General features: G+C 40.3%; 2 protein-coding genes across 5 annotated transcripts in view; one reads left to right on the top strand and one right to left on the bottom strand.

The window, feature by feature from the left end:
• The window catches only part of RC3H1 (ring finger and CCCH-type domains 1), a 98,390-nt gene extending 96,796 nt beyond the window's left edge, over positions 1-1,594 (bottom strand). For 2 of the 4 annotated variants that reach the window (XM_082437187.1, XM_082437186.1), the window contains exon 1: positions 1,329-1,561. The gene's annotated coding sequence lies outside the window, so the exon portion shown is untranslated. Of the gene's footprint in view, positions 1-1,328 lie in introns of all 4 variants that reach the window. The other 2 variants (XM_082437188.1, XM_082437189.1) reach the window with 2 other exon arrangements.
• A 143-nt stretch (positions 1,595-1,737) lies between these two features.
• Positions 1,738-15,324, top strand: part of RABGAP1L (RAB GTPase activating protein 1 like) — a 786,837-nt gene continuing 773,250 nt past the window's right edge. Inside the window, exons 1-3 of the mRNA XM_082437226.1 lie at positions 1,738-1,848; positions 2,477-3,042; positions 3,866-7,006. Coding sequence (XP_082293352.1) covers positions 7,001-7,006 — 6 coding nt within the window. The 5' untranslated portion in view covers positions 1,738-1,848; positions 2,477-3,042; positions 3,866-7,000. The remainder of the gene's footprint in view (positions 1,849-2,476; positions 3,043-3,865; positions 7,007-15,324) is intronic.

Raw genomic sequence — 15,324 nt, 5'->3', positions numbered from 1 at the left:
GAAAGCGGTCTTTTAGAGACATCCAAACAATTTTAATATAAATTCTCCATACGTATAGAAACTGACATAGAAATAACTTGGATAATTTTCCCCTTCACTTGGAAAGGTACATGATAGATGTCCTGAGAAATTAAGTTTAGGAGAAACAGTAGTTAACTGTTGAAGTTTCAGAAATCACTATGCAGGGCAACTATAATGAGGAGCCGTCTCTTTTTCAGCCTAAACATTCAATACAGAACAGTTGTTCCTAGTTTTTGAAAATTATTAAAAAAGAAAAGTAGTTCTAGCCTGGAGACGAAGCTCTTCTGTCTCCTGAAAAAAATGCTTCATTAGGTCCATTTTATGCTAGTTAACATTGTTTCTTATGCGGCACATTAATAATTCACAACGGTTCCTTTGAAGAAAAAAGTTCTATTCAAACATTACAATTCGTCTTCGCGTTGCCAGCAAGCGGCTTTGTTTCCAGTTTCAGGGACTATTCTGGGATGTCAAGAGTTACATTATCTACTGTTCCAAAAGGGCCCTAGTTCCACTCTCACCGGGACGTGGGCAAAACTGTTTAGAGACAACTGATGCCTAGAAATGTTTAAAGAGGAACATCCTTCAGCCCTCTATCTCTCTCCATCCCTTGACAATCCCATTTTACCAGGCAGAATTGTTGGTGTTGCTGCACTTAAATTTTTTTGAAAAACACCTGCAAACACAACCTCCCTAGCGCCGCCAGGAAGAAAAAAAAAAAGACTATCGGGCTCGATCTGCAGTAGCTCCAGGGAAACAGACATCGTAAAACCCACTTGGCCGAGGAACAGGAGTGCTTAAGGGGGAGGGGGAGGGAGCAGCCTTGAGGTGCAGGCGGCGCCTGTTTACAGACGCCCTCACTTCCCCCACCCCCACAGACTGGGGGTCCAAAAAGCATTTCCCGAGCGCACTCTACTCCCGCCAAGGCCCTCGGACGAACAGCGGGGCTAGGCAGCCCTGTGGCCCCCTCCCTCTGGCCGAACCCTCCCTCGCCCTCCCCTCGACCAGGGCGGCGTCTGCAACTCCCCACGGCCTACCCACCCCGGCAGGCCCTCCAGGCGGCACGCGGAGGCCCGAGGCCTAAAGGACGCCGGGCACTGACAAGCCCCTCGGCCGCCGGCGGGGCCTGAGGCCGGGCGGGCGGGCGCTACGGCCGAGGAGCCGAGGGCGGCCGAGGACAGCCCCTGCCCCGCCGCGGCTGCCTATTGTTCCCGACGGAGGCCGGGCCGCAGCCACCCGGCTCCCCACGCCGCTGCCGCCGCCGCCGCCGCCGCCGCCGCCGCCGCCGCCGCCGCCTGCCGCTCGCTCACCGCGCTGGTCCGAGCAGCAGCTCCTCTCAGCTCCGAGTCCCCGCGGCCGTCGCCACCGCCGCGGCAGCCACCGCCGCCGCCAATGCCACCGTCGACTCTGACTCTGTCCCAGGCCGCCGGACCACGGCCGCCGCTGCCACCGCCAGCGCCGCCTCCGGCCTCCCACCTGCTGCTGAGGCTGCTCCTGCAGCAGGGGCCATCTTGTTGGTCTGCCTCCTCTTCCTCCTCCTCCTCCTCCTCCTCCTCCGCCCCGTCGCTCGTTGTCCTCGTCCCCTTCCTCTTCCTCGGGCTCCGGCCCGCCCCAGAGACTGGGGCGGGGACCAGAGTGAGGCCCCTCCTTCCGGGGGCGGGGCAAGCGGACGGGCGGGGCGGGCGCGGGAGCAAAGCTCTGAGTCACCGGCCACCAACGCCCGGGAGGGAGGGTGGTGTCGCTTACCGCCTGGACCCAGAGCGCACCACCCCCTGAGCAGAAGAACTGGTCCACCAGCGCCTCGGCGCCCAGCGGGCAAGTGGCCAGATGGTGAATTGGAAAATTTCTGACGTTTCCATCCAATCCCGCGCTTACCTCTCCTCCTTGGCCTTCTCTTAGCCTCGTCCCTCTGCTCTTGTTTCTTTTTCACATCTCTCCTCCTCCACCCCAGAAGAATTTGTTCTTATTCCGTTTTATCCTGGTTCTTGATCACACCAGCTTTGCCCTAGTCATTTCCCTCACAGAGTCCCCCAAAGAGTTCAGCCTCCCAGCAGGGGTAAACAGCCCAAAGGCCTGGACACTCACTGCCCCAAAACGTCTCTCCAGGCCTATGTGACCAATTAAGAGCTGTCTGGGGCAGGACAGAAAAAGTTTCGGCCCTTAGAAGAGCTATTGGATCTAAAGCTAACCTTATGATTATTGGAAGTTTCTTCTCCCTTATGGAAAAGAAGCCATTTTCATTTTGGGTAAAATGGGAGTCCCCTTCAAGATAATTCGGTTTAGCCAAACCCTTGCTTTTAAGAAAGGAGAGAAATGGAATTCTTTTCATACCATACAGTCCTAATTTCAAAATAAATCGTCTAGAATAGAGGAGAGAGATGGTGCTCAAGTAAGCACCCCGTTAACACTCTTGTACCTTATCACCCTCCCCCCACTTTTTTTTTTTTTTTTGCTTCAGGTCTGGCCAAGTGAGCAGAGATTTTGCTTTCCTGTCCTTTCTTCATTGCATACATCCCCAATACCAAGAGAAGTACTATATTTAGAGAAGCTTCTGCTTTTAAGGTGATAAATTCAATTACTGTAACAGCTAGTGTTCTTATATTATTTGTAAATAATATATCACACACCTTCCTAAACTCTAAGCAGGAAAGAGTTCTTTTTGGTTGCTAACACCCTCCTGCTACTCAGATTTCAGCTTCTTTTCGAAGACCTATTGATGTCTTTCTGCTGATTGGAATTTACTGTCCTTGAAGTGGGCTAAATCTGTAACCATCTCTTCAACCCACTAAATAGTAACCCCAGTCCTACAAAGAGCAAATTTCTAGCTACCATGGAGGGATTAGGTTAGTGTGTGCTAATCTAAAGGCTATCCCTCAGCCAGGCCTCAGTCCCCTGCTGGGAAAAAAACAGATTAATCTCTTCCTCCAGTTTTTCCTCCTCCTCCCTTCTCACTCCTAGGGAACCTTCCACAACAGAAGGTTTTAGCGGCTGTTGCTAGGCAAACATGCCAACTTCCCTGTTTAGGTGAGGCAACTTTCAATAGAATCAACCTAGATAATATAATTTCTTTGAACTATTAATAGTTACACCTCAACAGGTAGACTCCCTTCAATGTTCCCTTAAAAAAATATGGTTTTTAAGTTAAATTTGTTTTTATTTCATAAATATTTCAGTTAAAAATAAGTTTAAAATGGAGGGGCTTCCCAAAATTCATTTTAATGATATAATTAAACAAAAATTTGGCAGAAAAAGGAGAAGAGCAGCTCTGAAGAAAACACTTAAGTGTTTGCAATAAAAACTAATCTACAAAAAGTCATTTATATGCTTTGAACTCCCCAGTTAAGGTAGACATATAAGATACAGTGAATAATTTATCCCTTGAGACTGAGTCTATTTAGAAGAAAGATAATATGGTTATTCAGTGAAAAAAAAAAGATATTCTGGGTTTTATTCCCAAATTAACTGTAAGAATTTTAGGTGGTGAATTAAGCTCTTTTTTCCTGATTTTGCTGTTTAAAATTTTTGCTATGTTGTTGTTAAATAATAGTGACTTTTTTTAGGGTGTTGAGAGTTAATATGAATAAGATTAAATAATTATGTTAAAATTTAAATTATATTTAGCTTCTAAACTCTTAAAATTGTATAATTTGTTTTCATCCAGTGAAATTTGTATTAATACAGCAAAATAGTGCCTGAGAAGTACCTTAAGCTAAGCTAACTCATTAAGAATGAACTACTAAAGACAAACAGCTTAAATGTCTCATAGTCATTTGTGCTTAGAAATCACTATTTTGTAGCTTTAACACAATTTAAACAATTTGGTTTTATTTTATATTTTATTATCTAGTTCTAGAAATTTGGACTCTGCCTCGGCCTCCACCACTGATATACTATGAAAATTAAATGCATCACTTCATGTAAAGGATTTAGAACAGCACATGGCACGTAGTAAGTACGCAAATGTTTTTTAAAAATCCATTTTAGGTATGTCATTATAGTCTTTAGTTTCTTGATCAGTCAAATAAGGAGGACAAGTAACCAAATACAGTTTTGATTTTAGCATGAACCCTAAAAAAAAAATTAATGCTAATAAGGCCTTATGAATCTTTTAAATGTATTTTCTGATATACCTGTACTATAATGTTCTTCCTTTGATTATTTATTTATTTAGAATAGCCTATGCTTTTTCATTTATGCTAAGTGATTTTTTAAGTTACCACATGCTTTAAAATTGCTCTGGAATGTGTAATTATCAACCTAAAGCATTGGTTGTCGTATAGGACTAGAAAAGACCTAAGATACCAACCCACTTACTGCAACAGCTGAAACAGAGACTAAGAAAAGTTAGATCATGTATCTATACAACTCTTTGTTATAAATAAACGCCATGTTATTGAGGAGGGGGTCAGAGAGTGGGAAGGAGTGGAATAGGAGGAAAAAATTCAAAAATGAATGAGTCACGTGTCCCTGCCTTGAAGAAATGTAACAATCTAGTAGGAGGAATACAATGAGAAGTAAATGTCAACAACTAGAGTATAAAATAGCTTGGTGATTATTGCATTAAAAAGTATAAAGTTCTATGAAAGTTAAAAGGAAAAGCTAGTAGGAATCTTCATTCTAATGTCATAGAACCTACCTTTTAACAGATGTCAATACAATGTATTAGATCTGTACCCAGAGGCATACAAGTACAATCAGCTTTCAATACAGGGCTAATTGGAGGGTATGAGAATAGAGTTTGGATTAACTCTATTAAAGTACAGCTAGGACCTAAGACTTCTCCAGTGTAAATCATTTATGTATGGGGAGGGAATGACATCCTCAAACAGGAACACATGCACAAAATAGGGGGTACTGGAGCTGAGTCATTTGGATTTTCTGAATTGCTTTAGGTAAAGTAAGTGTGGGAGGCCAATTTAGTCCTCCCCTTCCCACCCTCCCCTTTTCCTACACATAGATTCTCCATAATCTACTTTCTCCCCCAGTCTACACTCCTCTTACCAGTGTTCATTAAGGTAAGTAAAGATGTCCCAAGGAAATATGAGGAAGTCAATAGTTTCTGACCTACCCTTAATCTTTAGAGTCCAGTCCCAAAACAGGCCCAAGTCAGTAAAACTGCAAACTAAAGCTAAGGGATTGCCTTAGATTCAGGGAAACAATCCGAAGTGATCATGGCAGATGTAGCCCAAGTTAGTTCTGGGATTTCTGGAACTAAGTCCCTGTAGACTTGATTCTAAAAGAGTTAAAGAAAATGATGTTTCCGAGTCCTGCCTGAAATTGCTTTTGAACTGGCCTACCTTCTATGAATTGAGAATATCTGAATTTTAACCGATCTCCTGAGACGTATTCCAGGGTGATAGTAAACAGCACCCCTTTATGAAAGGGACATCAGACAACTTTCAGCAGAGAGGGGCATCCTAGGTATTACTTTAAACAGTGTCATAGGAGAAAGCAGCTCCACTTTTCACTTGGGCAAAACTCACTGGAATATTGTTGGTTTTCATTATTGTATTAGTTTGTTAGGGCTGTTGTAACAAATACCACAGACTGGATAGCTTAAACATCAGAAATTTTCTCAAAATTCTGGAGGCTAGAAGTCCAAAATCAAAGAGTAGTCAGGCTTGGTTTCTTCCAAGGCCTCTCTTTTTGGCTCATCGATGGCCATCTTCTCCCTCTGTCTTCACATGGTCTTCACTGTGTCTGTGTACTAATCTCTTCTTATAGGGACACCAGGCATGTTGGATTAAGGCCTACCCATATGACCTTATTTTACCTTAATTATCTCCTTAAAGGCCCTATCTCCAAATCCAGTCACATTCCAAGGTACTGGGGGTTAGGACTATAACATATGATTTTGGTGGTGGGAGCGGGTGGGATGAATGGATACAATTCAGCCCATAACAATAATAAATGCTCATTTTTAGAGTATCATACTTATGAATAAAAGGCACCCTTATGAGGGTACAATTTTAAATCTACCCAATGAAATCTGAAGCTTTTCTTTTTCTGATTACTCCTTGCATCATAAAATATCAATGCTTTTGGGGGTATAAATTAGCAACAATAAATAGGATACTAGAATTTTTTTTAAAAACTGATTATCAAAATTATCTGAGTCACATCACAATAAGAATTAGTAGAAAACAAGTACCAGAACTTGAACAGACCCAAGATTAGTATGAAAGGATTAAACTTTGTTTATAGGGTTAATGATGTGAAGATCATTTAGAGCTCTGCCTAAATAAGCAATTATAGATACACTGAGGTCAAATACATATTGTAACCAAATGATATCATCTAGCAAAAATGGATGTTCAATATTTCTTAGACATTATTAGATTTGTCATGTCATGAGTAACCAGTTAAGAAAAAGTTGAACATTGGTGTATAAATCATTCAGGAAACCAGAATTTGAAAGTTGTGCTTTAGGCAAGATGGAAAGGAAACTTCCTTTTGCTCTATGCCTTAATTTCTAGGATCTGGACGTGGGGGAGTCTTTAGAGTTCTTTATGATGTTCCAAGAGGTTAGGGATTAAAGATGAGCTCTACAAATTGGAGGCAGGTCACGAACCAGAAAGAAAGATGTTCCTATGGTGTGCTTCTCATTGAAGATGAATACTTAGCTTCATGTTACTCGATGAGTTTATTTCCCTTTTGTTATCCTCTAGGTTTGAATAACATCTTATTTGAATGTTCCAGTCTTTTCTCAGCTGTGCTACCTTCTATCAACAGGAGAGTTCTGCAGCCATACTTAGGCCAATCATTCTTTTTTTTTTTTTTTTCTTCAATTTTTTATGTGGACCATTTTTAAAGTCTTTATTGAATTTGTTACAATATTGCTTCTATTTTATGTTTTGGCTTTTTGGCCACCAGGCATGCGGGATCTTAGCTCCCCGACCAGGGATTGAACCCTCACCCCCTGCATTGGAAGGCGAAGTCTTAACCACTGGACCACCAGGGAAGTCCCCGGCCAGTCATTCTTATGCAGGTCAGTGTAGCATCAGTAATGGGAAATACCTACAGCTCTCCCAGAGAAAAAGCACATCTCAGGGGATAAGAGTCAGAGTCTCTTTCCACCTGGATATTTTTCTTCTGTTGTCAATCTTGGATAGGTAGAAAGACCTAGTGCAAGCTCTTGTTCCACTTACTGGCTGTGTTAGCTTGCACAAGTTAACCTTAGAATACTTCCATTTCCTTTACTGTAAAATAAGGATTGTAAAATGTATCTAAGATGGTTTTTATGGAGATAAATGAGAAAATGCATGTAGAGCGTCTAGGGCAATGCCTGACATCTAGTAGACAATGAATGAAAATTATTAAAATTATACTAGGTACTGTGTATTACATTAGGCTGATGATTCTCAGTTTTGTGTGAACTTTTAAAAGCTGTATATCTCCAGCTCTGACCATAGACATTTTGTTTTTTTTAAGAAATGTATTTATTTATTTATTTTTGGTTGTGTTGGGTCTTCATTGCTGTGCACGGGCTTTCTCTAGTTGCAGCGAGCGGGGGCTATTCATCGCGGTGGCTTCTCTTGTTGCGGAGCACGGGCTGTAGGCGCGCAGACTTAAGTGCTTGTGGCTCGCGGGCTCTAGAGCCTGCGCAGGCTCAGCAGTTGTGGCGCACGGGCTTAGTTGCTCTGCAGCACGTGGGATCTTCCCGAACCAGAGATCGAACCCATGTCCCCTGCACTGGCAGGCAGGTTCTTAACCACTGCGCCACCAAGGAAGTCCCACCATAGACCTTTTGATTTGGGGTGTTGGTGTGGGGCCAGGGATTTTTTTCTTTTTTGGGATTTTACAGAGGATCCCATCCTGTTATATGAGGTGAGAACCACTGAAGTAGATCCATGGTCAGCAAGGTTTTTTGGTAAATGGCCAGATAGTAAATATTTTAGGCTTTACAGTCTTTTCGGTCTCTGTCACAGCTACTCAACTCTGTCATTATAGCACGAGATCAGATACAGACAGCATGTAAACTAACGAGCATGACTGTGTTCCAATACAACTTTATTTACAGGAACAGAGATAAAGAGATGGTGGTGGGCTCGCTTTGGCCCCCACACTGTTGTTTGTCAGACCTGTCTTACGTGAAGAGAGATTTCATTTGCTGTAGCCAGCAAAAGTCTTTTATTATTATAATGTCCAACAGCAGCTTTAAAAACCTTACATGTAATGACCACTGTTTGGTGTTAAACGCAATTAATTAAACAGGCAGAGCTCCTGCGTTTCCAAGGAATTAGTAATCTAAAACAACCACAGCACTGACATAATATTTATAAGTAATCCCGTGTGAGTAATTGTCATGTATACAGATGACTCTACAAGACTAAGTGGGAAACTGAGTTCAGAGGTGGGCAGATTTTCCTAATGCTTTTGATTTACAAATATCAGATAAAATCAAAGGAGCACAAGGGCTCATTCGGGAACCAATGTGAAGAGGAGAGCAATGCCCCAGATTAGGTCTTCCTTTTCAGCAAGAAGCTGTATAAGGGAGCATCTTTTTTTTGTTGTTTTTTCCACTGTTGTTGAGATTTTATTTCCATTTTTATTTGAGATATATCACACCATTGAAATTATTCACAACTAAAAGTTTGCTAAATCTTTCAACATATCTTTCATTTTTAGGATAAATTTGTAAAAGTGGAATTGTTAGATAATAGTTACGCATATATTTGAAGATTTTATAATAGTGCCTAATTGTCCTCCAGAAATCTTGGAATAGTTTTAAGCATAACTTTAATTAATTAATTAATTAATTAATTAATTATAAACAGCTTAATTGAGGTATCACTGGTATATTAAAAAACTGCACATATTTAATGTATGCAATTTGATGAGGTTACACCCATGAGGCTATCACCACAATCAAGGTAATAGACATACCACCACATATTTCCTTAGGCTCTTTTGTTTTTTTGATTTTTGTTTTTGTGTTAAGGACATTTCATATGAGATCTACCCTTTTAACACATTTTTTTTTAACATCTTTATTGGAGTATAATTGCTTTACAATGGTGTGTTAGTTTCTGCTTTATAACAAAGTGAATCAGTTATACATATACATACGTCCCCATATCTCTTCCCTCTTGTGTCTCCCTCCCTCCCACCCTCCTTATCCCACCCCTCTAGGTGGTCACAAAGCACCGAGCTGATCAGGGAGCATCTTTTAAAGGAGTCCTTTAAATGGGACCTCATGACTCTCCACGTGGCTGAATTTGCCTTCTCTCAATGTAATTTCATCAAAATACATTATTGTCAAATTTATCCTCTGAGGTTAGGGGCTATGATATAGCTGTAGTTTAATGACACCTGTGACCATTCCCTTTATTTGACCTGGAAAAAAGAAAAAGCTTTCCCTTTCTCGATAGGAATAGTAAACTTAGAAATAAAGTCAATGGATCAATTTGTATGCTTGTGTGTACATGTATATATGGATATGTCTAAATCAAGTTATTGGTGATTTAGTAACCTACTGCCTACAATCGTAGAAATGACACAATAGTAGCTGTCGGATAGAGCAAGATTCTATCTCCTCATACCCCTGAAAGATAGACATATATAATGGATATTTATAATTTTGTGGCTGCTCCCCATCATACCCTCCCCCCCTTACACTGTTTGGGAATTTTCCATTTGGGAATTTTTGTGGGTGGCAGAATCTTTTCTCCCACTACAGGCCAGAAAGTCCAGATATTTGCCTTCTGCCCTCCACTCACCACCTCCTCCCCACTCTGCCCCACAGCAATCCTAGGGTGAGGGAAAATGATCTAAGCTTGGTAGACTGGATGCTCTTACTTGGGACTTTGAATCTGGACTGAGTTACCCATAAGTAAGTAGAATTCATCCCACTCACACCTGTGATACCCAGAATCTGATGGGACAATGGCAACAATCCCTGGGGTTATGTCTAGCATCTACTGGTCATGGCAGTAGTACCCTTACCAGGCCATTTCAGGATTGACTTTAGCTCTGGTTCTGGCCATCTAGCTTCCCTCAGTTCCCTTCCTTACAATCAAAACTATGAGCCACTCAGTGTTCTTCCAGAAAATTCCCTTTCTGCTTAAGTTAGCCACTGAGATAGTTTAACATACAAGAGGAAGGGTACAGAAATCAAGGGTTTGCAGAAATAATCCATTTTCTCATTTCTCATATAGTTGACCTTTACTCAGTTTAATGGAGTTATCCATGTTTTTTCTTTCTTTGGGCCCTGATTTCATGACTCTAGTCATTACAGTCTCAAAACTTAAGAGTACATCTGTATCCATTTCACTTAAACTGAAGTGGAGGTATGTTAAATTACGTTTCCTTCTGTTACTCAGTTCATTGATTATACTCAAATAATAAGCACTCCTCTCAAGCTTTCAATTTGATTTTTTTTCTCATTCTGCCAAGAATGTTTAGTGTCTACATTAAAAACTAATACTTCACAGATTTCTGAAAGGGAAAGTCTCCATATAAATATCTCTCTTAGCTAAAAATTATGACAAATGCAAAGTGCTTTTTGTTTTTTCTTGAATTCCTTTTGCTAACAGGCATCTTCCTAATCAAGCATTTCCTCTTTGGTAAAATTACATGGAAAAAGAATTATTTTTAAATTTTTTGCATAAGTATTTCAACTCCTATACTTGAAGTGTTCATTTGTGGTTCTTTTCTGCAGAGATTTGTAACCTCGTTTCTGCAACATCTAATTGAGCATCAGATGTTCTCAACTGATATAAAAGTCACAGAACAAAATTAATTTGCTTCCACTTTATAGCAAGCAATCACAACAAATATCTGATAACCTGTTTTATGCCAGTCACTATGCTATGGTGATACAGCAATGAACAAGACAGGCAGTCTCTTCCTTGGAGGCCTATAGCCTAGCAGGGAAGATAAAATACATATAAATAATTAAATAACCACAAGTTGGAAGGCCAAAGGGCATATATAACAATGAGAATTAACCTAGCCTGAGATGAATAGGGAAGTCCTAGTGACAGTTAGGGAATTCCCTGTTGGTCCAGTGATTAGGACTCTGCCTTTCCACTGCAGGGGGCCTGGGTTCATTTTCTGGTCGGGGAACTAAGATCCTTCATGCCGCTTCATGGCCAAGGGGAAGAACAAAAGTGACGGTTAAGTTGAAAGCTACAGGATGAGTAGAATTTAGCTAGGCAAAGAGAGAAAGCAAAATGTTTCTGCCAGAGAAAACAGCATATGCAAGTGCACTGAGGCAGAAGAAGCCTATGAGAAAGTTTGTAGAATTTTCTTGTTTGACTACGAGAAAGTATAGAGATTCAGAAGCAATCTAGCAAAGAAGATGCTGCAGAGGTAGGCAGGTAGGCATTGGAGGCCAAAGTAGGAGTTTTTGAACTTTATTTTGATAGATTTGCTAGATAAAATACAGGATGTTGAATTAAATTTATATTTCAGATATATACCTGAAATTTATATTTCAGATAAACAATATTTTAGCATAAGTAAGTCCCAAATATTACACTGAACATACTTTACACTGAAAAAATTATCTGTTATTTATATGAAATTTAAATTTAACTGGACATCCTGCTTGCTAAACCTGGCAACTCCATTTTCATAGCAATGTGAGGTCTGAAAGGCAAAGGAGGGAAATGATAAAATTTGCTTGTTGAAAAATTACTAATTATAGAGTGGAAGATGTATTAGAGGCAGAGCAAAAGTACATGAGAAGATCTTGATCAGTCCCTGTTTCTTAAACCTCTCTTCCTTTGCCTTCTTATGTAATCACACCTGGTTTCTCTCCCATCTCTCTACTACTCCATAGTCTCCTTTAATCGGTCCACCTATTTTATTAGACATTTAAATGTTGGTATTCTAAGACTGACCACAAAGTTTGCAAGGATATGGAGCAACTAGTTTTTTCATGTGTTGTTAGTAAGAGTGTGAAATGCTTTGGAAAAAGTTTTGGCAGTTTCTTATAAAAACAAAACATCTATGATGTAGCCATCCCACTTGTGGGTATATATTCAAAAGAATTGAAAGCAGGATCTCAAAGAGATATTTGCACACCCATGTTCATTGCAGTCTTTTTTTAAAAATTTATTTATTTATTATTGCAGTCTTATTCACATTAGACAAGGGGTGGAAGCAGTCCAATGTTCATCTACTGATGACTGGATAAAGGAAGTGTGGTATATACACAGGATGGAATATAATTTAGCCTTAAGAAAGAAGGAGGGCTTCCCTGGTGGTGCAGTGGTTAAGAATCCACCTGCCAATGCAGGGGACACGGGTTTGATCCCTGGTCCGGGAAGATCCCACATGCCGCGGAGCAGCTAAGCCCGTGCGCCACAACTACTGAGCCTGCGCTCTAGAGCCCACGAGCCACAACTTCTGAGCCTGCGTGCCACAGCTACTGAAGCCCACGCCTAGAGCCCGTGCTCTGCAACAAGAGAAGCCACCGCAATGAGAAGCCCGCGCACCGCAAAGGAGAGTAGCCCCCGCTCGCCGCAACTAGAGAAAGCCCATGTGCAGCAACGAAGACCCAATGCAGCCAAAAATAAATTAAAAAAAAAAAAAGAAAGAAAGAAGGAAACCCTGTCACAAGCTGCAACATGGATGGACCTTGAGGATATTATGTGAAGTGAAATAAACCAGTCACAAAAAGACAAATACCATATGGTTCCGTGGTATCTAGATTAGGTCAAACTCACGGAAACATAGAGTGGAGCAGTGGTTGCTGGGGAGGGAAGAGGGGAAATTTGGGAGTTGTTTAACGGGTATAGAGTTTCAGTTTTGCAAGGTGAAAAAGTTCTAGAGATCTCTTACACAACAATGTGAGTATAGTTAACACCACTGAACTGAACACTTAAAAATGGTTAGGGGGGTAAATTAATTTGTGTTTTTTCTCACAATTTAAAAAATTAATTTAAAAAATACTATTATAGAAGGATCCAAAAATCCTGTGCATACAAGGGAGTCTCTTGACTCCTTGAGTAGCTTTTGCAGACTGTAATTTGGATTTTCCTCATCATGTGACCTCAAAAGAATTCAGACATATTTAATCCAGAAACAAATTTCATTTAGGGGAAGGATTGGAAGTCTATAAACATCATTTTGCTTCTAGATTAGCTGGATATGCAGAAGGAGTTTTCTATATTTATATATATTTAACACAAATGATCATGGAACAGTACTTGTGTAAACATAATGGGTGGGGGTTCAGATCAGGACAATGCCTGGGATGGATTCTCGTGCTATGATGCTAACATGTAAAATAAAGATTCTATCACAAAAGAACAAAAACCAAACCAAACCAAACCAAAGCAACCATCTATCGACCTTCTGACCTCATGAGCAATTCCACTTCTAGATATTTACTCAAGAGAAGTGAAAACATACATCCACAAAGATTTATACAGAAATGCTCATAGCAGCTTCATGCATGACGATCTCACACTGGAAATAGCATTTAAGTGTCCATCAGTAGAAGAAAAGCTAAACAAACCAAGGTGTAGCCATACAATAAAATAAGACTCATCAAGAAAAAGGAACAAACTAATCATACATGCAACAACAGGAATGAATCTCAAAAATAATATGCTGAATACAAGAAGCCTTACATACAAGAAAGAGTATATACTGCATGATTCCATTTATATGAAGTTCCAGAAGGCAATCTTTGGTGGAAAAATATCAGAACTATGGTTGCTTCTATGGGAGAGGGGATAGAGACTGACTGGAAAGGGACTTGAGGGAATTTTCTAGGGTAATCATAATGTCTAAATATTGATAGGAATTTACATTAAATAGGCAAGTATGCATTTGTTGAAATTCAGCAAATAGTGCATTTAGGGTTGGCACATTTCATTATATGTAAATTTCAACTTAAAAAAGAACCATATCCTTAAAAAACTAAAAATAGAACTACCATATGACCCAGCAATCCCACTACTGGGCATATACCCCAAGAAAACCATAATTCAAAAAGAGTCATGTACCACAATGTTCATTGCAGCACTATTTACAATAGCCAGGACATGGAAGCAACCTACGAGTCCATCAAAAGATGAATGGATAAAGAGGATGTGGCACATATATACAGTGGAATATTACTCAGCCGTAAAAAGAAATGAAATTGAGTTATTTGTAGTGAGATGGATGGACCTAGAGTCTGTCATACAGAATGAAGTAAGTCAGAAAGAGAAAAACAAATACTGTATGCTAACACATATATGTGTAATCTAAAAAAAAATGGTTCTGAAGAACCTAGGGGCAGAACAGGAATAAAGACAAAGATGTAGACAATGGACTTGAGGGCACGGGGACGGGGAAGGGTAAGCTGGGATGAAGTGAGAGAGTAGCACTGACATATATACACTACCAAATGTAAAATAGATAGCTAGTGGGAAGCAGCCGCATAGCACAGGGAGATCAGCTCTGTGCTTTGCGACCACCTAGAGGGGTGGGATAAGGAGGGGGGAGGGAGATGCAAGAGAGAGGGGATATGGGAATATATGTATGCATATAGCTGATTCACTTTGTTATACAGCAGAAACTAACAACATTGTAAAGCAACTATACTCCAATAAAGATGTTAAAAAAAATAAAAAATAAAAATAAAAATGAACCATAAATAAATTTTGAACTCTAGTTGATGTGCATGCTGAAGTGTTGAGGGGTGAGATGTACGAATATCTACAGCGTACTTTGAAATGCATCAAAAAATAAGATGCCTTGATAGATGGATAGAAGAATAGACAGATAAATAGATATGGGATAAAGCAAATATAGTAAAATGCTAATCGTAGAATCTTGGTGGTGGGTATAGGGTGTTCACAGTGTGAGTCCTTATGTTTAAACATTTTCATCATACAGTGTTGTGAGGAAATTATGTTCTTCAAAGCTTAGTTTTAGGCCCCCTGTTCTTCTCTATTCTGTTCTCTCTTCCTGTCCAATCTCATCCACTCCTATGACTTCAAATACCAGCTTGCACATTTGTATCCTTACCCCAGATCTATCTGCTACTTGACATCTCACTTAGACATCTCAAACTCAGCATTTCAAAACAGACTTACTTACATTTTATCTTCTTCCTGCTCCAAACCTGCAATTCTAGTGTTTCTCACCTCAGTAAATTATGCCACCATCCAGTCATGTGCCCATGCCATAAATCTAGACACCTCCTCGATATTTAGGTCTTCCTTACATCCAAACAATCACTAAATGGTGACAATGATTATTCCTAAATTTGTCTTAGAATGCATTGAATCCTCTCTACTCCTCACACCAAAGAGGTCCCAGCTGCCATATTTTATCTCGGCTATTACAATTGTCTCCTTGCTG

The sequence above is a fragment of the Balaenoptera physalus genome (assembly GCF_965194825.1).
Source record: "Balaenoptera physalus genome assembly, chromosome: 1".
In the NCBI taxonomy this organism is placed as follows: domain Eukaryota; kingdom Metazoa; phylum Chordata; class Mammalia; order Artiodactyla; family Balaenopteridae; genus Balaenoptera; species Balaenoptera physalus.
This window is presented reverse-complemented; position numbering and strand designations above follow the sequence as displayed.